This window comes from Pelmatolapia mariae, linkage group LG20 (assembly GCF_036321145.2).
Source record: "Pelmatolapia mariae isolate MD_Pm_ZW linkage group LG20, Pm_UMD_F_2, whole genome shotgun sequence".
Lineage (NCBI taxonomy): Eukaryota > Metazoa > Chordata > Actinopteri > Cichliformes > Cichlidae > Pelmatolapia > Pelmatolapia mariae.
The window spans coordinates 21959724-21982889 of NC_086244.1; the positions used below are offsets into that span (position 1 = coordinate 21959724).

General features: G+C 39.4%; 1 protein-coding gene across 1 annotated transcript; it reads left to right on the top strand.

The window, feature by feature from the left end:
- Positions 1-679: 679 nt before the first annotated feature.
- Positions 680-16560, top strand: eif2d (eukaryotic translation initiation factor 2D). The gene is made up of 15 exons (XM_063465281.1): positions 680-919; positions 4130-4320; positions 4409-4492; positions 4586-4676; positions 4763-4870; positions 8509-8777; positions 9139-9256; positions 9333-9378; positions 9462-9568; positions 9696-9851; positions 12820-12909; positions 13323-13418; positions 14829-14949; positions 15778-15952; positions 16039-16560. The coding sequence occupies exons 1-15, from the start codon at positions 864-866 to the stop codon at positions 16107-16109; spliced, it is 1779 nt and encodes a 592-aa protein (XP_063321351.1). The 5' UTR covers positions 680-863; the 3' UTR covers positions 16110-16560.
- Positions 16561-23166: the final 6606 nt, after the last annotated feature.

Here is a 23166-nt window from a genome sequence, read left to right on the forward strand (position 1 = left end):
GTACACAGTAGGAGTGCATACGTGGATTCAATCCTTTACAAAAACACTCTTTCCTTACTTACCTAAAAACCTATTATTGCATAGCTGACGTCAACAGCTTCATGAGCATTTTGAACAAAACTATAAGAGACAAGGTCAGGAAGTTCAACTCATATATTTCCCAGCATGCCCCTCTGCCTATCAAAGCTTTCCGGAAAAGGTACCTATTTTAATCAGTGTAGTGTAAAATCCCTGAGTAAATATTTTCAGAGCTAAAATTTACTTTATAAAGGAAATGTATAGTTTTTTTTATTAGTTTCATTGTTTGTTTTAGAAGGATTATTATTATTACTACACAGCAAAGACAGAATAAAACCGTCTTTCTTTGCAACGACACTAAATTTTTCTCACTAGTTGAAATGCTTAATTGTCGACACTTTTAACAAGTAATTGTTTTACATGGAGCACTGTTCATGTGAGTCAACATTAAACAGTTGCTTGGTTTAGCCTACAATTTACACCCTTACCTGTATTTGAAGAAGTTTTACAATTACTGCCTATTCTGTCGATGGTAACGGAGATTCTTAGATATACACACACTTTGGCCTCCGCAGAAAAAATATTACTGACACCTACGTGCTTAGTTCATCATGCGGAACAAAAGTTGCCTGTGCAGTTTCACATCGGTCATAAATATGTGTCGGACCATCCCACCCAACGAGGAGCAGTTGACTACTGAAAAGCATAAACAAGCAGTGTAGAATCAGTTTATGTGTTGTAGATGAGTCGTTTTAGACTCTCTGTGCTGATGTACTGAAAAGGCGTACCATCAGAAGCGGTCATGCTGAATTCTTCTGAGTAACGTCACGTTGTTTTATGAAAATATGTTTGCCAAACCATTTCGTATCAAATCCAACACCGTAATCAAAGGATCAGACAGGTGAGTCACTGTTGCGCACATCTTTAGCTGACGCTTGCTTCTTCTACATATTCACATTTATTATATGTAGTGGAGGACTCTAAACATATTTTTTTTAATCTGTCCAAGTATCAGACTCTCTCCTCCTCACATAAATGGAATAAATCAAAACTGGTGTAGTTCTTCTCTTCAGCTTACAGTGAAGCTTCTGGTCAGTGAATGAATAGATTTAGATAGCGGCGTTATATCAGTTTTTCCGTATATCTTCGTATTTGAGCTGAAAGCTCATTATTAGCTGGCACTGTCAATATTGGTCAATATTTAGCAAGGACAAATAATGTTCATGTTCTTTTTCTATCAGTTTTACTCTTATAATAATAACAATAATAATAACGCTTATTTGTATATCATTTATCACATTTATCAAAACCAGTGTTACGAGGTGCTTCGCATAGGAACAGAATAAACGGACAAACTGGGTGGAAATTATATATATAAAAAAAATCAATCAAAATACGCCGGTGTCAAAATGTAAATCCAATACAATGTGATTCCAATAAAAATAACATAAAAATCGAAAAGTTGAAAGAATAAGGTGAAGCTAATCTATGAATGTAAAAAAAAAATCTATTGTATGCTAAAAAAATTTTTAAAGGTTTTCAACGTAAATAAATATTTAGCAGTGATTTTAAAGTAAACACCAGCTGAATTTCCTCAGGCAGGTCATTTCCCTCCCACTGTCAGAAAAAAGTCCTGATATTAATAACTGGCACATGATGATCGTGATCGTCAGCCAATCAGATCGTCTGTCTCTTCCAGACTATAAAAGCTGGCCTAGATGAACTGCTCAGCCTCTCTCTTCCACTCCACCTGTTGATGTTTGTCTCTTAGTTAGGTTATGTTTATATATATTCTTGGGCCGGGCTTTAAATGTAATGCCAGTTCTAAAAGAAATGGGGAGCCTGTGTAGAAGCATTAAGACTCGTGGAATATGTTCAATTTTCTTGGTTCTTTTAAAAGGTCTACCTGTTGTATTTTGTGATTTAGTGCTTTCTGATACCTGTGTAATTATTATTAAAATAATCCAACCCAGTGGAAATTAAAGTATGAATGATAGTCTGACACTGAATCTAAGTACTGATCATATCTTTACAAAATTCCTTAGGTGATAGTAGCAGGAATGGGAAATCTTGTTTATGTTTCTCACAACTGTGATTAGATTTGAATATCACACTCAGGTCTCGGACAGCAGATGTTACATAAATGGATAAAGGACCAAGGAGAGAACTTGATGCTTGGATGCAGCTTTTCTGAACCAATGATGACATTTTTTGTTTCATCAGTTACAGAGTTAGACAGATGAAGAGGTTGGCTAAAACATGGATTTTTCTCTGACCCAGAGCTGTATGTCATCTCTTTTATAAGATTGCTGTTATGAGATGAATAGTACCTTTGGGCCATTTTGGAGTTTGAATCATATTTCCCTCCTCCATGCAGGTTGTAACTTGGGCCCTAGGAAAAACTGAGTTTCTTAATCCTGAGTTGAGGGTACTCTGAGGTTTCTGTTACAGAAAGAATGCTAACCTAAACTCTGAATCTGTGTACCTATCCTGCTTGCTGGCTGGTTTTCTTCTTCAATGAACTCCTAGTTTCTCTCTGACTCCTTCTGCTGCTCCTGAATCAACTGACAAGCATTTAGATTTATTTCCTCCTTCATGAGGTCCCTATCAAATCATGCAGTGGAGTGATTTAATATGAAGTTTATGTTTTTCCAAACACCAGAATCCAAGGTCAGTCTTTATTTTTTTGTACTTAGCAGAGTCCTCAGTCATCAATGTGAGGACAGACGCAGCGATTACACTGCCGATTTATTTCCAGCTCAGAATAAAATCTGTACACTACATCTTTCACCATGACTCTGTGGAGGGTAATGCAGCTGTCACATCATCAGCCAACAATCACTGTTTAAATAAAGCTTGTCTTTCTAAAGCTTTGGACACGTAACACACAATCATTTATGAGGTTGTAGTCGGAAAAAATGTCTGAGACCGTTAAGATCTTGAACTTTATGTGAATATTTGAATGAAGATGAGACAGAGATAACTTTGAGATGCTAAAACAGAGCCAAATGTGGTTTAAAGTGGGCTTTTAAAAGCAGGCTGCAGACAGTCTGACTGAATTTCATGTTGAAATAAATCCATATGTTGAAATATAGCCATTAAATTTTGTTGAGCAATATTTTAAAAAGTATAATGTTTGAAAGTTCAAATTCTGAATCCGTTGGGCTCTCAGACAACACTTCTGATGACGGGACAGGTTAAAAAAAAAAGAAAGTTCAACTTCTGGACCATGACACATTTTCTAGAGAATTTAGGATAAAGCGGTTACCTACCTATTATCTTCACTTTCTGTTCCCTGCATTTTCTCAGTGTCACTTTAAAGATATCAAATGTAGATGTCATATCCCATCCTTATTGAATTAACTTCATCAGACACATCGTAACCATAGCCAGTATAAAAGATTTATATATTTTATACATGCATTTGATGGCCGATTAGACCAAGCAGGTTAAAATAACTCCCCCATCCCCTTTTCTCTACCATCATGGTGCACACTGACACACATTCATATTCCACTTGATTAAAATGAAGGCTCATCTCTTTAACCGTTGTAATGGTGAAACTCATCCTCTACTGATGATGGCTTTCATTCACTAATCACACATGATTATCTCAGAGAGAACATGTATCTGAGCTGACATTTATTTCTATTTATGAGCCAAGCGAAGAGGACCTTAATCAACTCAGAGTTTATTGAACTTGCTTTCTAGAACCAGACCCTGGTGATTAAGATTCCCTTTTCTTGGCTCCTAAGCGGCGATAAATAATAACCCGCTGAAAGGAGCAGATGACTATTTTTTGGCAAGGTGACAATTGAAACTAATATTTTAGAGGAAGTATAGTTTTGACAAGCTATTATAGCTGATAGCTGGAAAAAAAAAACAAATAAATAAATAAATAAAATATAAATTTGGATTCTAAAAGAATAATCTTTTAACAAATAAATGGATCAATTTCTTGAGTTGAGCACAAAAATAGTGTGGGTTATGGTGCAGTTAAGACGAGCAGAAACTGTTAAGATATTATCAGATAAATTGAAATGGTATATCTGTACATTTTCAAAACATCTATTCATGTGTATTTTATCTATTTCTGTGTTGTTACCTTTAGGAGAAAGCTCAAAGCTGACTTATCCGCAGCCTTTCCTTTGCTGTCTGCTGATGAACTATCTGAACTGGTCCCCAATAAAGAGGAACTAAATGTTGTCAAGATTTATGCATACAAGGGAGATGCTGTGACAGTTTATGTTCTTCATAAAAATCCAGTATTCTTTGAAGTGGATAAAAAACTTTTTCCTACCGGTAATTAAACAGCAATGAACACACTAATATGGGATACAATGGGATGACTGATCTGCTCTTAAGTAACTTTTTTTGTCATATTTATTAGTGTATGTTCTTTGGCGATACCCCGCTCTCCTACCAGCCTTCAAGACATGGCCTCCCGTTCTTCAGAAATTGACTGGAGGGGCAGGTATGCTTTTTTTTTTTTAGGTGGGGGATCAGTGAATCATGTGCAAATGTTTTGTGCATTCAAGTTATGAGAGAATATTGTGCTTTTCCAAAGATCTCATGCTCCCAGGTGTGGTGGTGCCTTCATGTGGTCTCCCAGATGTGAAACAGGGGGACAGCTGTGCTGTTACATTAGTAAACAACAGGTATGTTATATTAAACACTTTTGGAAGACCTTTCCTACTTTCCTAAAAAAATGTAAGTGTGACTGTGTCCTTCGGGTTGTTCCTAGAGCACCTGTTGCAGTTGGAACAGCTGCCGTGTCCACTGAACAGATGCACTGTTTGGGTATGAAAGGAAGAGGAGTCTGCATTCTTCACACGTACATGGATTATCTCTGGTGAGTCGCTTTCACCTTACAGCATTGAATTGTTTTAAATTTAAGTTTAGTGGCATTATTGATTAGGGTCGTTTCACTCCATTAAATTGAAGGCTACAGCTGGCAGCTCCTTAGCTTAGCATTACGACTCTAGCAGGTGGAGATTTTTTTTGGAAAGGTGTGTTTTTCTCAATAACTAGGGCAGGGAATGTTTGTAGTTGCGTGTCTCTCAGTGTTGGCCAAACTGGTGACCTGTGCTGGGTGTATCCTGGCTTGAACCTCTGACAGCTGGGTGTTGGTTCAAACCTGCTTCTCAGGCTTTCTCCAGGCATGTTCTCCCGCTGCCCATGTAGGCTATTTCCCACAGTTCAGAGCTTGGTTGTTTAGTTTATTGGTGATTCTAAATTTGCCATTGGTTTGACAGATGATGCAAAAATGGGAAAAAAAAAGTGATGGAAAAAAAATGAAGCACTTACACAACAAGGACCACCTGTCTTCTTTTCCTTATGAGGATATTCCAAAAACAGTGAAGATGAAACTGATAACATTTGAGCATTGTTCGTTAGTGATGCACATTATGGTTTTGCACATCGTGTCTGCCCGTCCCACTCTCCTAAACGCAATGGCTTTGAAATTTATCAAGGCTTTTTCGGAAATGAACTCATGACATTTTGGCTATAAAAGGTCCTTTTGACCTCATGTCCATCCCATTCCTGTGAATATATTAGGAACGCTTGGTGAACTTCAGATTTGGCATGAATATTTATTTGGACTCAAACATGAACAAATTAGAGTTTGGTAAATTGGGAAAAATTTCCCGCAAATAAAATGACATTCTTAAATAATGACATTTCAAATTTGATTAGATATTGCATTAGTGATGCTTATATTTAGTGCCCATCTATTAGTTTAATTTAATCTTCATTACACACAGTGCACTCATGGAACACTTCATTAGATACACCTTGCTAGTACTGATTTGAACCCCCTGTTTTTGCTTTCAGAACTGCCTCAATTTTTTATAGCAAGGACTCAACCAGGTTGTGGAAACATTCCTCAGAGATTTTGGTCCATATTGATTTGTTGGCAGCACATCCATGATACAAATCTACTGTTCCAGCACATTCCAGAGGTGCTCTATTGGATTGAGATCTGGTGACTGGAGGCCATCTGAGTACAGTGAACTGTTCAAGAGCACAGTTTGAGATGATTTGAGCTTTGTGACATTTATTTTCCTGGCAGCAGCCGTAAAAAGATGGATACCCTGTGGTCATAAATAGCTGGCAGGGCTCTAGACTAACTTTTTGACATGGGCGCACCGGTGCGCCTAACTTTAAAAATTTAGGCGCACCGGCACAAAAGTTAGGCGCACTCAAATTTTTCAACCGCATCGCTTAACACCGCAGTTTTACATGTGCACTTTCTTTGGGGGGAAGTTGCAGTCCATACAGACAATATTCATTTCTAAATTATTAACTAACAAACTTGTGCTTAAAGTGCTTTGTCAATATTGTAGAAAATGTTAAACTTAATCATCATCTTGGCCTGACGACCTGTTTGCTGTTGCATGCTGCTGAAAGGCAGTGGGGAGAGGGGACACTTGGGCAGTGCATTTATTGCAGCATATAATGTGTTTTCTGGATACACTGTGCTTTTTCAGCATTCAAAGATTGATGGCAACGTGTCAGAGCTGGCTATGAATTTCAGACGGATCATGCCTTAACTTAACACAAAAGTTATCAATAGTTCTTTTCATCTTTTCTTATTATCCACAGCTACATCCACTTCTGTCGGGCCTAGGCTACTCACTAGGGCTGGGTATCATCACTGATTTCTATAATCCATTCGATTCAATTTAACCTCAGACAGTCAGAAATATTATAATTCTGATCATTTATTAGTACTGATACATGTGAGACTTCATCAGAATTGTGAACATCACAGCAGATGCCTTTGTGTGAAAGTAACTGAGAATAAAACACAGAAAAAGAAGGAGATTTTCCTGGCCTGGCTTTTTATAGCAGATAACCTTAAAAATATTCTGTAATTTTGCACAATTTTACAAAGTTTAAATTTCTTCAGTATTGAACAGCAGAAATTAGGCTTTCTTGTCCGAGGTCATTTAAGTGAAAAAAGAAAAAGACCGCGCTGTAAACAACGGTAGACTGGTGGGTAATAAGCGAATGGATAATGCAGAAAACAGAGATTTGAGACGGGAAACTGTTCTTGAAGTACAGAGAGAGGGAGAGAGAGAGAGAGAGAGAGCTGTGCATGAAGTGTGATTTTTATCGTGATGGAAGCAAAACAGCAAAACTCAGAGTGAATTCATGACGACATTGATCAAATGTGAAGCGTAGTTTGCTGCTTCTTTTGCTGCTGGCTCGGCGGATTTTGGTTGGAGAGAGACAAAACCTGCAGCTCAGAATCAGCGCAAAAAGACGTAAACTCAGAGTGGACCCGACGCATCAGAATCGGTGAGCTCCGACAGCGTGTCCGTCTACGGGCCGTCGGGTGAGAAAGCCGAGAAAGACAAAGCTGATTCTGATGCGTCGGGTCCGCTCTGTGTTTACGTCTTTGTGTGGAGTCCATGTACCTGCTCTCATTTGCTGTTTGGTGGTTGTTGAAATAGTTTTGTGAGCTTTAATCTGAGAATCTGGCGTTTCTCGCAAAACACAGTTATACTTAAAAGTCAGTTCAGGATTTAATGACTCGATATCGCTTGATTCAAGCTACTCACCTCCCTCTTCCAACTGCACTTTCAACTGGACCACGGCCAATCAGAGAGGTCCCGCCCCTGACTATCTCTGATTGGTTTAGTCCACGATAGGGGCATAATGTGTGTCTGTTGTTGACCACACGGAGAGTTGCAGAGATTTTTTTTTTTTTTTTTTTTTTTTTGTTACCTGAACAGTTGCGACCAAATATTTTTTTTTAGTCGCACCGCTGAAAAATTTGGTCGCACTCTAGAGCCCTGGACGGGCATGGTCACCATCAATAGCCAGATAGGCTGTGGCATTTAAACAATGATCTGTTGATACTAAGGGACCAAAAGTATATTAACAAACTATCCCCACAGCACTACACCACCACCACCAGCCTGAACCAAGGTAAAAGGGATCCATGCTTTCATGTTGTTTATGCCAAACTCTGACTTTACATTTGAATGTTGCAGCAGAAATGGAGAGTCTCCAGACCAGGTGACACTTTTCCAGTGTCGTCCAATCTGGGCGAGCCCATGTGAATTCAGTTTCCTGTTCTTAGCTGACATGAGTCTCACTTTTTGTGGTCTCCTGCTGCTGTAGCACATCTGCTTCAAGGTTTGACGTGTTGTGCATTTAGACATGCTCTTCTGCATAATAAGTGATTATTTGATTTGAAGTGTTGTCTTCATCAAAGGAGTCTGGCCTTTCTCCTCTGACCTCTGTAATAAAGAAGGCATTTTGTATTACTGAATAGCTGAATAACTGTGTCCAGTAAAGTGGCTACTCATTAGAACAGTTTAAAATAAAGGTAGTGATGCAGGTAAAAAGGACTGTATTTTGTTTGTGGTGAGTTTGTCTGATTTGAGTTTGAACAAGCATCAGTTTAAACTGCAAGTTGATTGGCTGGTGGAGGCAAAAAGTCAAAAGGCTCTAATGCCAGTTTCATATCCTTTTCAGGGCTTTTGGAGATAAGTCAAGTCCTCCTTCTTTACCAGATGCAGAAAGTGAAGCACATGGGGAGAACGGTGAGGAATGTGAAATCAGTGACAACGAGGAGGAGGAAGTTGATAAGTGTGTGGAAGAGCAGCACAGTCCAGAGGAAACGGTCACAGATCAAGCCCAGTCTTGTTTTGAGGAGCTGAGCCTAGTTGAACAGGATGAAGAGAAGGGCGAAAAGAACAATGAGAAGGAGGAGACGACCCAGGATGAGCAGAAAACACCACAAGGTACCAGATGTAATCAAATTCTCTCATATATTTTCCTTGATGTAACAGGATGATGGTAAGTGCAAGGATCAGAAGTGTTATTAATGAAAATGAAGTTATAGATTTGCCATTAAATCACTTCCCACCAAAGTTGTTCTGAATCTGCTTTTAATAATACTTCACCAAAACCTCATAAATACTTTAATCCCCGATTCAAATCTGATTGACGTAATGACTACTAAATGGTTGCAGGGCAGGCTCGATGACTTTGTTGGGTTTTTTTGTGAACATGTGGTTTTGTTATGTTAATTCAGCTGTGGAATACTTTTTTTTGCATGCTCAGAGAAAAGTATGTAATACAGGTCATGCCTTGTTTTCACAGAGGTAATGGACGCCATGCTGTTGCAGTGCTTTCTTCATGCCCTAAAGAGCAAGGTGAAGAAGTCAGAGCTCCCTCTACTGACGAGTACATTTCTCCGCAACCATATGTTCTCCTGCTGGTAATGTATAAATCACCTTTGTAGAAGTTTTGAGGGGAAAGGAAAATTATTACTGAAAACGCCTTGTATTTTTCAGCCCAAGTGGAAAGCAACTTGATATCAAGAAGTCGAGCTATAAGAAGGTATCATGTGTCCAGCTTGTGACATTGAACACATTTTAGTGTGAAATGCATAACCTCATCAGTATGTGTGTCTTTTCTAACAGCTTTCCAAGTTTCTACAGACCATGGAGCAACAGTATAACATTGTGCGAGTAAAGGAACTCACCAAGGGTGTGGAGAGTATTGTGGAGGTGGACTGGAAGAATCCAGAGTGAGTCGAGGCCTTTTTCAAAATAAAGAAATTCTTCATAGGGATTGAAACTTGCAACCCACCCACATTCAGCAAGACTAGCTCTGTGTTTGTACTTTGTATTACTGTAGCCTTGTTTTTTTTGTAGACTGCGTTCCTTCAGCTTTCCCGAGGACACAGATGTTGAATCGACTCCGCTGCCGGATGGAGAGGAAGGAGAAATTCCGTATCATCCTCCAGAGATCACAACTCTGTACTCTGTGTCTGCTCGGCTGGAGCCTCTCTTTCTGAATGCAAACAAGAGGTCTGTATGTTTTCCTAACCCTGCCTCTTCATACTTCCTCCTGTTCGCATGGGTCGGACAGCAGGGGGACATAGCAGGGAGAGTTGGAGCTTGTGTTTCTTTAGAAGAGACACTGAATCCCAAGCAACTCCGGGAGAGCTGCTGATAATTGGCCTCACCCTCTGACCAATCTGTGAACTGATAGGGCAATATTTGTCTTACACAAGCTGAAGAATTCCTGGTCTTTAGATGCATCTGAAATCACTCGTTTGATTGCTAATTTATTGCTCCATCTATAGTTTTCAAGTAGTTTTCCCCATAGGGACCTGTAAATTCAAACTTCTAATATGGTTTCCATTGTAATTTGGGGTTTTTGACAGAAGGTTTTTCATTTGCTTTTTTCCCGTCTATGAAAAGCCATGTGTTACTAATAGTACATCATCAGTACTATAGGGTTTTCTTAGATCAAACGGAGCAAATTGTGCTGAAACAGAAATAGCCGTTTTCTTGGAAGATTCTGTGAACTGCCAGTTGTCATGTTCTTTCTAAGAACTACAAGCAGCCTTTCTGTAATGCAATATATTATTTTCATAATAAAATTAATTTGTTAAACTTTACAATTTCCCTTCAAACTGCTATAAGTTAAAGGATCTTCTCTCACTGAAACAACTCTGAAAATAAAGCCAAACAATAGCAGGTGCAGCATCATTTTTATATGTATAACATCATTTTTTTAGCATGTTTATTAAATCAACAAATGCCAGGACATTGACCCTTTTCTCTTTTTCACTCATCTAAATGATTTTCCTCAGTTCTTTGATCCTCCATACCGAGGTTTTTGTCGAAGCTGCTGGCTTGTGGCTCTGGATAGCTTTAGCTTTTAGCCACTTTGTCTGTGTTAGGTTCTTTAAAATGTCCGTGCAGCTGGGTGAGGGTGATTGAAGGGTCGCGTTAGGTTTACTTTGTGTCTTCATCACGCTATGGGCCACAGCCTCACACTAATAACATGTGGCTGTAAGATTGTGAGCAACTATTAGCCTGTGACGCTGTGTGCATGTTGCACATGCATGAAATAGACAGGCTCATAATCGAACATACATCAGGCCGACAAGCTGGTCACCAGTCCAGGCCAAGAACACCGAAAATTGTCCTGATTCTGCTCCCTAGCTCAGTGGATGGGTGCATCTCTAGAAATGACACTTATAGGAGCTGACTGTAATTGTTGCCCGGCTGCCACATTGTAAAAAGAAAAAAAGAAAAGAAAAGAAAAATTGCAACTCATTCAGCCTCTTACCACACATCTGTCTTCTAAAGTGGAGATGGCAAGTTAACACGAATAAAGCAAAACACATGACAATGCTTTCTAAAAAAACTGCCCCCTGCTGACTTACTTACTTGATCTTCCTCCTATCAATCAATCAATCAATCTTTATTTATAAAGCACTTTTCATACAAAACAAACTGTAGCACAAAGTGCTTTACATGGTTAAAAGCAGCCCACCCCACCCCACCCTCCCACTCATCCCCCGCACTCTCATTAACAGAAACGGTCATGGATACCCCCCCCCCCCCCCCCCCCCCCCCCACACACACACACACACACACACACACACACATACACACACACACACACTTAAAGAGTAAAATTGGGCTGGGTACGCATTAGCCAAGTGAGGAAACACTATCACAGGGAGCCGTCTGCACCGGGAGCTGGTCACAGACCGCAGCCTCCAGGCTGGGCACACAGCAGGAGGGCGGCAAAGAAGCCCCCCAGCCAGGCTGAGAGGATCCACAGAGCCCCAGCAGCCACGGTCGATCACAGCCCCGGTGCAGAGAGCCCCCTCGGAGGAAACACTGGAGATATAACCTAATAAGAATATAAACAGGATAAAAAGATAAAATAAATAAGAGTGGGATACAATATAAATATAAGTATAAACAGAGTAAGAAGATAAAAAATGAATAAGAATACAATCAATAGATATTAGGTAAAACTAAATTAATAATATAAATAGAATAACAGGATAGAATAAATAAGCATAAAATAAATAAGCCTAGTGTGCTTTGTATGGTGACCACTCATAGTGGGAAATGTAGAGCGTTCCCAGCTTAGGTTTTAATATCCAGGAGCTTCTAGTACGGTGCGTGACCTGTTGTGACAGGTGAAATGTTTATACTGATTCTGAAAAGGGTTATTGTCTGAATTCTTGGAGGGCAGTGTAATTCATATAAAATAATCCCTTGAAATATCCAATGAAATGACTATATGCTGAAACAATCTTGGACTGAGAGAGTTATTTTAATACATTTAAATTAGCTTCAGAAGCTTCTGTGGAAAACCCACACTATTACTCCAAGGACTGTTTGTTTATATACTAATTAGCCAGAACATTAAAACCACCAGTGTAGGTCTACCAAAACAGCTCAGTTAACCACAGGCGGTCAGGAGCATTTGTTTAAGTAACATCCTCAAGAACCTCAGAAAATCATTGTTAGCAGAGGATCGCTATCATTCACTTTACAATATGTTAAAGTGAACCCATGGTCTATGCTTTAAAATAAGTTATCCTCATATTTTGGGTTGGCTTTTGCATATTTTTAGTTGATTCTTCTTTAGTCTAAGCCTTAGACTTTAAGGCATTCAACAGGACAACCAGCACAAACTGGCCCAGAGTATAAATTCTGCAGTATTTAGCTTTAGTTGATGTACATCTAACATAAGCTAATGCAGTCTAATACAACAACCCTGCATCTGTTTTCCTGAGCTTTAAACCTCTTAGCCTTAATTTAAATACTTTGAGTAAAACTGCTGATTCAACTTGAAATCTGCAGGTTTTTTCTAGCTGTGTTGCTTTATATAGATGAGTTTATTTCCTAATACAAGAATCAAAAGAAAGTAGATATTTTTATTAAAGCTTAGGTAGCCTTTATAAGTTTTTCTCATTTGTATTGATCGGTGATACTAATGTGTGCTTTGTTGCCTCTTTAGGAAAGGAGCTACACTGCATCCTGCTGAAGTAAGAAGTATTGTCACGGAGTATGTGAAGAACAATGAGCTGGTGGATGAAAATAATAAGAAGTAAGAGGCTGTTCAAAACTCTACTGTGATTCAGAGTGGATATTTGAAAAACCACAGACAGAAGAACACAGAACAACTAAACATTGAAAACCTGGAGGCCACGCTGCTGAGTTTCTTTGAACTGGGCGTGGTGGTGAACAGCAGTCTCACTGACTGTTAAATACAGAACTGACCTTAGCTCCCTTAATAACATTATAATAAGCTAAAATGTTTAAATGTGACTCTGAGACTCCAAAAAACATCTCATGTTTCCTTTTCTAATAATTTGTTCCTCATCTGATGTGAAACAAATTAGCAGTGATTTATGGGAGAAAATAAACTATCTGCCACAAAGCTGGCATGGCTTAACAGTGCAGCATGCTCCCTGTTTAGTGCCATCCCTCAAGCCTCACTGTTTTTGTCCTCTTTACTAGTTACGTGACCATCAACCCAACTCTGTGTGACTGCTTACTGGAGAAATCAGAGTATCAGGAGGTAGTCTCTCTCAAATGGGATGACCTCTTTAGCAGGTAAAGACGAACTTTTTTTAAAGCGCTGTGTACAACATTGAACATGTTGCTTTTTGAAGTACTGTACCCCACCCACACTTAAAAATAGCTGTACTAGAAATAGACAAAAATAGTTTGCATTCCTGTATAGGGCTGTGCTATATGACCAAATTTCATATCCCGATATAAGACATTTATCGTCCCGACAACGGTATATATCACAAAAATTTTACATTTTCTGTAAATTCCGTGAATGTCAGGCAACTCGATTTGGGTAAAAAAAAATTTTGTTTTTTTTTTTTAGCTGGTCGTGTACCTGGAGACAAGTGTTTTGACCGATGCATGAAACTATACATTTTTAGACATTTTCTTTGTGAGTATTTATTACACAGCGTGCTGCAGGGAACAGCCGGTTCTAACGTTTGATTCTAAGGTTTATTTTTTAGCACCTGACAGCACTTTTTTTGCTTCTCATCCATAAACACTCTGCGTACTCTTTCACGTGATTCAGTTTATTTTGAAAAATCTCAACACAATCTTCAGCTTTCTTGTGAAAGGTTTATGTGGAAAATAAACAAGCGGACGACGGAGCCACGCGATGGTTTTACCGTCGTTGTTGCTAACGTAAACTCATAAAAACAGTCGTTTGTCCGTCCGTAGTGTGGTTATATTAAATATAAGAGAAAGAGAGAACTTTAAGAAATTCTACAGTGACCATCAAAACGATGAAAAAATATTGCCGTAAAAAGTTTATTCTGCGACAACACGAAACAAACGATAGCATAATATGCAACGATTGACATTTTCATATCGTTATCCGATATATATCGTTATATCGAACAGCCCTATTTCTGTAGCATTCAACTGCATATAAATTGTATATAATACATCAGTATTTTAGTAAATTAGACAGATTTACTGGTTAAAGTAGCCAATGCAAATCCACATTTAAATTGGCCCTAATTACTAAAGTGGGCCAACCTTGCCCATCAGAAAGATTAAATGATCATACTAATGCATCATTTAATCCTGGTCTAATCTGTAAATCTGTAACACATCACTGCTGCTGACATAGTTTGCAATGCAGTTAATGTAATTTGGGATTTGTTTGTTTGTTTGTTTGTTTTTTGCTAGGTTATGATTGGCTTAGATCTCAGGTCTTTAAGAAAAGTCACCAGCATCACTAAGGGGGGCAGATTGTGATGGGTGGCTGCCCAGTGTGCTCTCAGTGGGGTTTTTCCTGTTATAGCCTGAAAGGTTTGCACAAATAGTGCATTGTGTGCAGTGAAATTAAAAGAACAGCTACTGGGAATTTTGGAAAGTAAAGTTATTCTTCATTGCAATCTGTGAAGATTGTACTTTTATAGTATCTACACTATGTTTTGTTTTTTCCATTTTGCTAATGCTAACAATTAACCTTGTTTTCGACAGAACACTGGGAAGAATGCAGGAGTGCTATCAAGCTGTGTTTCCAGGGCAACCACCTATAGTAAAGAAAGGCCATATTGAGCCCATAGACATTACTGTGGCTTCTCGAGGGTCGAATAAGAAGGTGCCAATTTTTTTCTCCAGTTTGGCCATTTCTGGATGAATTTGTTTGTTTGTTTTTTTAAAAAGTACTGAGTACAGATTAATGACCTTGGTGCTTTTTATGAATTCTTAAGCATATTCCATACACTAAAATATTTAACACTTATCATACAGATAGTGTGGTAAAAAGCTTACATGCGCTCATTGTGGGCATGAGTTTCATGATACTTTTGGGCTTTTAATGATTTCTTAGAAGTGTTCTCTTACCATAACTTTCAAAGAAAATTGGGTGCAAAATTACATATAAGCTCAAATATATGCATACACCCCCACTAATGTTTGGTTAAATGCCTCTTATCAAGTTCCACGTCAGATGGTTGGCAGCTGGAACAGTGTTTTTAGGGTTGAACACTACACCTTTACTTTTCTAAACATGCCATTTGTCACTGTGGAGAACAACCAGTCCCTCTGCAAGCATTCAGTACAGTCTTTTACTTTTTTTACACAGGGTCTGTGAGCTCATTCAGTCACCAACGCTATTGAGTTTCCTGCTCTGGGAGCTATAAATCTTTGTGCAAAACTTCCAGTCAATCCAGCTAATAGATATTTCATTCTTTAAAAAAAGTGATATCCCCACACCCCAGCCAAGATTGCTGTCATTGGAGACACATCATGTATGTTTTTGTTTTTTAATCTAGTAATGAATGATATATTATAGGTGCATCTTACGTTTTGAAAAATAAACTTGTCAGTGCCCTCCATTTATACAGACTGTATATAGTAATGACCTCACTAGTTAACATGAATGATTAAATATTTTAATTAGTTGTTTTATATATGCAACCTGTAGGTGACTTTGATAAAGAACCTGGAAGTGTACGGGTTGGATCCTGCAGTTGTTGCCAGTGTTTTGCAGCATAGAGTTCAGGCCAGCTCTGTCTTGCAGCCTGTCCCCGGAGCCAAGGACAGAGTCTTGGTCCAGATCCAAGGCAACCAGATTCAACAAGTTGGCAAATTGCTGCTGGGTATGGACCTGTAGGGAATTCAGTATTTTATCATAATTCCTTCAGCTGCACAAATAAAGTCATTTTGTCTTTTATTCTACTTTCAGATCATTATCAAATTCCTCGGAAATACATTCAAGGATTAGAAAAAGCTCCAAAGGGTGGCAAGAAAAAATAGTATTTCAACAAATTGTACCAGCTGTTTGAAGTGTTTAACTGTTTTATTGTGTGTAAACAGAATTAAAATAAACTCTTCACTGTCCATTAAATAAAGCTGCTCTGGTGTCAAATGCTAAAGGTGGATGAATGAAGTTCTCATTATTGTTCTGCTGTGGCTCCCAAATGTATTTCAGGTTAAAGTTGATGATGGGGTCGGCCAAAACGACCAATATGTTTTTCACTGTAAGGTAATTGGATTCTGATGGCAACAAAGAACATTGAGAGGAAACAATTTCCTTAGCTTTAGACGTACTAAGCAACACCTCTGTCGGCAAATGTGTCCTAACAGCTGACTCTGTGCAGTTTTGTCAGCAGGCACACCATTAAAGTGTCATCTATTCAGCTGGAATAAGAAATCACTGGATGGTGTAAAAATGAACACCATAACAACAGACTTCACAAAAGGAAACAAAAAACACCTGCTTTAAACAGATTTTTTTTTTCTAGTTTATTTGTAATATAATATCACCCAAACTTAAAATCACAGCATCAGCAGTGATTATTCTTGCCATAGTCAAGGTTTTTGTTTATTAAAGTAATCTGCGCGAGACTCCGTCGTTTTTTTTAATCTTGTGCATACAGGCATTGGAATTAAACACACCAATAAAGTAGGTTAAACACTGGTTTAACACCTTTATTTAAATCCCTGCTGCTGCTTTCTGGACTAATTGATGGCAGACTAAGAGAGACATGTTTGATTTTCTTTGTTAGATGAAAAGAGCAACGCTGGATGACTTTGGAGATCTTGATCAAAAGTACACCATCATTTGAAGCAAAGAATTTTATATTGAATTGTACTAGCTGAGTAGAATCGTAGAGGCTCTTGTGGTTGTTAGGCTTAACGGGAAAGTACAGCTGTGAATCATCAACATAGCAGTTTCAAGAAATAACCTTGAAGCTGTTAAGCAGGTGGCCGAGGACTTACATATGCAGGATTGTGCAAATGGGGAATAGGTGCAAGAATAGACAGAAATACTCTACAGCATGTAAAGCAAAAACAAAGATTGAACAATTCTAACATGCTTGACAGACAATATTTGGTATGACTATCTTTATTCTTAAACACAGTCTGAGCTCTCAAGATTTCTTGTAATTTTTTAGGAAGCCTTCAGGAATATTTCCACAGGATTCCTGAATAAGATTCAAAGCTTTTCTTTTGATGTTGGCTGCCATTTGTTCCATTCTCAGTCAAGATGATTGCACACTGCTTTAGTAATATTGAGGTCAGGGCTCTAGGGACTGTCACTGTCTGTTTTTTCTATCCAAGCATGCTTTTACTGAACTTTCAGTGTGTTTGGGATCATTGTCATACTGAAAAATAAAGCTGTTGCCAATCAGATATACTTCCCCAGATGGTTTTGTATGGTGGATCAAATTCTGACTGTGCTTTTCTGCATTCATAATTCCATTAATTTTGACAAGCTCTCCAACACCACTGACGATGATTTGAATTCAAAATTTACCCCATAAGTCCAGTTGCCACTCATTTTTTCTCCTTCTCCTGTTTAGGCTTTCCTTCCACTTCTCAATTTTTGGTTTTTGTTTTCTTTGTAGGATGGGCTGCACGCCATGCTGAGATATGCTTTTAAGTTTTTGGCTAACAATATTATTTTATGTCATTATTTTTATGGGATGAACTAAAGAAATGGGAACAAATGATTTGTTTTTATGACAGGCTATTATAAAACAGTACCTACAGATGCAATTTAAAAAGGGTTCGTCTCTAAGCTCTCTGTTATGTAAAGGCACAACACTGGTTCGTCCCTGCACCTGTAAAGTTAGGTATCTTTTTATGTTTGAATGATTCACAGGTCAAGGTTAAGTGGCTTAACAAAAGAAAACAAAGTTTATTCTGAAAATGATCAGGTAGAAGACCAATTTAGTGAAAGAAAAAAGAAGAATCGAATTAACAAAAAAAAACTTCAAAAAGTTTCAAACTATTGCTCAAGACCTTTTTAAAAGTTTACAAGTCTGGCTTCGGGACACAGAGAGTCATCCTGTTGGAGGCAGCCATTAGAAGGGGGATACACTGTGGTTATAAACGGATGGACATGCTTACCAACAACGCTCACTGGTAAGTACAAGGATCAGAAGTGTTATTAATAAAAATGAAGTTGTAGATTTAGCATTAAATTACTTTCCACCAAAGTTATTCTGAATCTGCTTTTAATAATATCGTGCCAAAACCTCATAAATACCATTATCCTAATTCAAGTTTAATAGTTGCAATTACCAAGAAATGGTTTCAGGGCAGGCTTGATGTCTTTGCTGGGGTTTTGTGTGACCATATGGGGGGTTTTATATTAATCCAACTGTGGAATACCTTTTTTTAATGCCAAGAAAAAAACTACAAAATCCAAGTCATGCCCTGATTTCACCTGTCAGAGTCAGAGCTCCCTCTACTGATGAGTCAGTTTCTCCACAACCACATGTTCTCCTGCTCACAGTAAAATTGATACCGAGGAAAGTCTTGCTATAGAAATGTATGATTTTGTCCAAATTGTGACATTTAAAACATTTTAATAGAAAATGTAGAACTCCGTCAGTATGAATGTTGTGTGTGCAGGTAATTGAACTCACTTAGGGTAAGGGTGTGGCGAGCACTGTGGAGGAAATTCTTGATAGAAATTCAAACTTGCAACGCACTCATCTTCACACTGAGTAGCCCTGTGCTTTTCCTTTGTATTACTCTAACATTTCCTACCCAACAGATGTTGAATTGATTCCTCTGCTGGATTTATATGTATATAATATATATCCAGCAGCGAAGCCAATTCAACATCTGTTGCCTCCCTTGGAGAAGAAGGCTGGAAGCCTGGAAGGATGTTAGTCGGTTAAGTGGGGTGCAAAAGGGCATCATGAGAGACAGGTCCTGGATGAAAAAGAGGTAGAACCAGATGTCTGTATGAGTCTAGAAACTGCCAAACAAAAGCTCACAGCTCTGGCCACTGTGCTAAAGAGATATACCAAAAAAGCAGAGGCCAGGGGCGTTTTTAGACCATTTTGGGGGTGCTTCACCATTTTGGGGGTGTTCAAAATGAATCAAAGCACCCCCAAAGATTTCGTACTTTTTTGACAATATTTGCTGTTTGTGTGACACACTACTAAAAATATAAAAACCATACAGCACTTGGTTGGAGTAATATTTTAACAACAAAAGTATAGATGGAATAAAAGAAGCTGGTTATTTTGTCATATGTGCATGTGTGCCGATATGAAACCCAAGGTACTAACTAGCTAACTGACTGGATGCAGTAAAGATCTTTTCATACATTGTATGCGTTGTACCATAGGCAAAGTTGCCTCCATTTTTAGAATTTTTTTTATTAATATTTTGTACATTTCAAGGACTCTTCTGTTTTTGGAGTTTATTTTTTATTTATCTGTGCTGTATTATACATACGCATTAAAAGTGAATCTCTGTCCAAAAGATGCTCTCAGTTTACTTTTTACCAGTGATGGGAATAACGGAATTACAAGTAACGATGTTACTTTTTTCAGTAACGAGTAATCTAACTAATTACTATTCCTATCGTTACAACGCCGTTACCGTTACTAACAAGAAAATGCGGTGCGGTCGCATTACTATTTCTCAACGAACAGACGGTTGAAGCTGTCTTCAGCTTACCGCATCTTATATCAGTTGCACGGAAGTAGCTGTAAGTAATCTGGGCGCTACAGCTTTAAGCAGCTGCAGCAATCACTTTCTGGCAGACGATCACTTTTTGGCACAACACCTGGAGCTAGGGAGCAAAACAATCGCATGAGTGCTGCTGTTTGGCTGAGGAAGAATATAGTAGTCGTGGTAAGCCAATCACATGACCACTTCAAGATGACAAAGCAACAAGGTGATATATACCAGTTTTTAAATTGTGTTGATAGGCCACGTAAAACCAGATTCATGATAAACAATATATACGCCATGTTTTTTCTGAATAGTTTCGTCATGTTTACTGTCTAAGGACAGCGCTAGCAAGCACTCTCTGCTTATGACCAAAAAAACAAAACAAAAAACAGTCCTTTCGTGTTGGTGGAAAAATGCACCATGTCGACCAATCAAAAATGATATAGCAACATGACATTTGGTTGTTTAGGAAAAGGGGGAAGTTTTAGGAGTGATGGCGAGAGAGAGATAAAAAGACAGCAGAAAAAGAGAGAGAGCGAGTTTTGAGATGTGAGAGATTTGTGACGTTTAGCGTGTTTGGAGTGTGTAGTTAATGAGTTGTCTTGTGTAGTTAGTGTGTAGTGTTGTGGATAGTTTTGTGTTGTGTGTCAGAACAATAAGGTGACTGCTGTCTCCAGGTAGAAACAGGAGTGATACATCACCTGCTGTCAGACCTGCAGGTATCAGGCTGTGATGTTCTCCTTTATAGTGGACAGAAATATTTGGAGTGGCACAAATAATTTGTGCGGCATCTTATTGAATGCAGAACAGCTGATTGTTCTGTAAATAGTTTGAAATGGTTATTTGAAAAAGGGTAAAAGGTAAATGGCTGCAAATAACTTTGTTGTTTGCAAAACTTGTGCATAGGAATTGACAATTTATATTTGCATTTAAAGTTATGAAATATGATTCATTAAACATGTTTGTAGTTGTTACAGTAAAAAATATAACTTTTTCTACTCGGATTTTATGCTTTTTGTCTGATTTTAGATCAATTCTGTTAATACAGTATGTCAAAATGGAAACATACAGTGGCTTGCAAAAGTATTGAACTTTTCCACATTTTGTCACATTACAGCCACAAACATGAATCAATTTTATTGGAATTCCACGTGAAAGACCAATACAAAGTGGTGTACACGTGAGAAGTGGAACGAAAATCAACATGATTCCAAACATTTTTTTACAAATAAATAACTGCAAAGTGGGGTGTGCGTAATTATTCAGCCCCCTTTGGTCTGAGTGCAGTCAGTTCCCATAGACATTGCCTGATGAGTGCTAATGACTAAACAGAGTGCACCTGTGTGTAATCTAATGTCAGTACAAATACAGCTGCTCTGTGACGGCCTCAGAGGTTGTCTAAGAGAATACTAGGAGCAGCAACACCATGAAGTCCAAAGAACACACCAGACAGGTCAGGGATAAAGTTATTGAGAAATTTAAAGCAGGCTTAGGCTACAAAAAGATTTCCCAAGCCTTGAACATCCCACGGAGCATTGTTCAAGCGATCATTCAGAAATGGAAGGAGTATGGCACAACTGTAAACCGACCAAGACAAGGCCGTCCACCTAAACTCACAGGCCGAACAAGGAGAGCGCTGATCAGAAATGCAGCCAAGAGGCCCATGGTGACTCTGGACGAGCTGCAGAGATCTACAGCTCAGGTGGGGGAGTCTGACCATAGGACAACTATTAGTCGTGCACTGCACAAAGCTGGCCTTTATGGAAGAGTGGCAAGAAGAAAGCCATTGTTTGTCACGGCTGGGGCAGCAGTCGTGTGGTAGAATAAATGAGGACCCAAAATGCAGACGATGGTGGAGATGCGAGGGGAGGTTTGTTTACAGTGAAAATAACAGAGGTGAGGGCAGAACTGAACATAAACCTAAACTGGGTAAAACTAACAAACAAACCTGGGACATAAAGTCAGCGGGAGAAACTCAGAGATGGCAGATGAGGACGGCTGGACAGAGAGACGCAGAGGAACATAGAGAATGAACACAGACGATCCGACGACGAGCAGAAGCCAACACACACTATAAATACACACCAGGTAATGAGGAGATGACACGCAGGGGTGGACACAGCTGACACTAATGGACATAACGAGAAGCAGACCTACAAAGTAAAACCGGAAACACACAGACTGTTTTACAACACAAAACGCAGGGACCCGAACAGAGCACAGAGGGAAGACACAGGTAGGGATAATAAACACGACAACCAAACCCAAAGAACTAATACAAATTCAGAATAAACACCAAACACAAGATGAAACAAAAATGAAACACAAAACGCTGGGTCAACGAGTGGGCAGCTGACACTGGAGACAGAGCTAACGGCTGTGCTAACAGTGGGAAAGGTGGATGTTCCTGAACAAACTGCCCTGGCTCCTTAACCTCCAGGGGTCCAGAGTCAGCTGAGGAAGATGGCTCAGCCTCTGGGGAGGCCCTGGAGGGGGTCTCAGTCCCTAGAAAAACAGGGCTAGCATATCCAATCCTAGAGTTAGTATTCACCGTTTCTTTTAAAGCATCCTTGGATTCAGAGGGTGCATGAAGAGAGCCCCTTAAATCCCTGGGAGTGGAAAAAATGGTCTCTGAAACCACAGTCTTTAATTTTGCCATTTCAGAATTAACTGAGACAGCGATATCTGATACTGAGTCCATAGAAACTTTTGATTCAGTCTCTGGAGTAACACTTTGTGGTTCGGAGAAAGCAGAAAGAAAGTCTTTACCACTCACCACAGCTGGCTGTGTTGAAATCTCAGAATCCGGCTGTGGAGAGGGGCGCTGGCGGCGCATACGCCGTTTCTTGCGGGAGGAGGAGGCGGAGAAGACGACAGAGGAGGCTAGTGATGATGGGGAGAAGGAAGCTGGCTCCTCATCTTCTGACCACATAGCTGCGAGAAAAAAGGCAGGCGAGTAGTGGTCAGAGCGGGACGCGGAGGCTGAAGAATTCCTTGGCACCGGAGCGGAAACAGCTTTCCGCTGTAATGGCCGCTGCTGCGTAGCAGAGAGCTCCGTCTGCTGCTGCTGCGGCTGTCCGGCAGAGATCTCCATCAGCTGCCGCTGCAGCGAGGCCTTCCGGGAATCGACGCGCTCTGACTGCTCCCGAGCCCGACACGCCTCCTGGCCTCGGCTCAATTCTCCAATGAAGTCCTCATAGCAGGAGAGCTCACGAAGGTAAGGATTTCCTTCGACGATCGCCTTAATGGTGTTAAGTCCAACAGAAATTGTCCACGGGTCCGTGGCGCGGGTTATTCGGCTCACCAGACACTGTACGCGGAGAATATCCTCCTCACAGGCGGAGCCTGCGGGGTCCATGGTATGGTCGGATCGTACTGTCACGGCTGGGGC

What these genes read in the sequence shown, in the direction of transcription:
- eif2d (XM_063465281.1), top strand. Translation starts at nt 864, where the DNA reads ATGTTTGCCAAACCATTTCGTATCAAATCCAACACCGTAATCAAAGGA. An exon ending in GTTACATTAGTAAACAACAG is followed by an intron (nt 4,677 to 4,762) that starts GTATGTTATATT and finishes GGTTGTTCCTAG; the next exon opens with AGCACCTGTTGCAGTTGGAA. An exon ending in ACGTACATGGATTATCTCTG is followed by an intron (nt 4,871 to 8,508) that starts GTGAGTCGCTTT and finishes TATCCTTTTCAG; the next exon opens with GGCTTTTGGAGATAAGTCAA.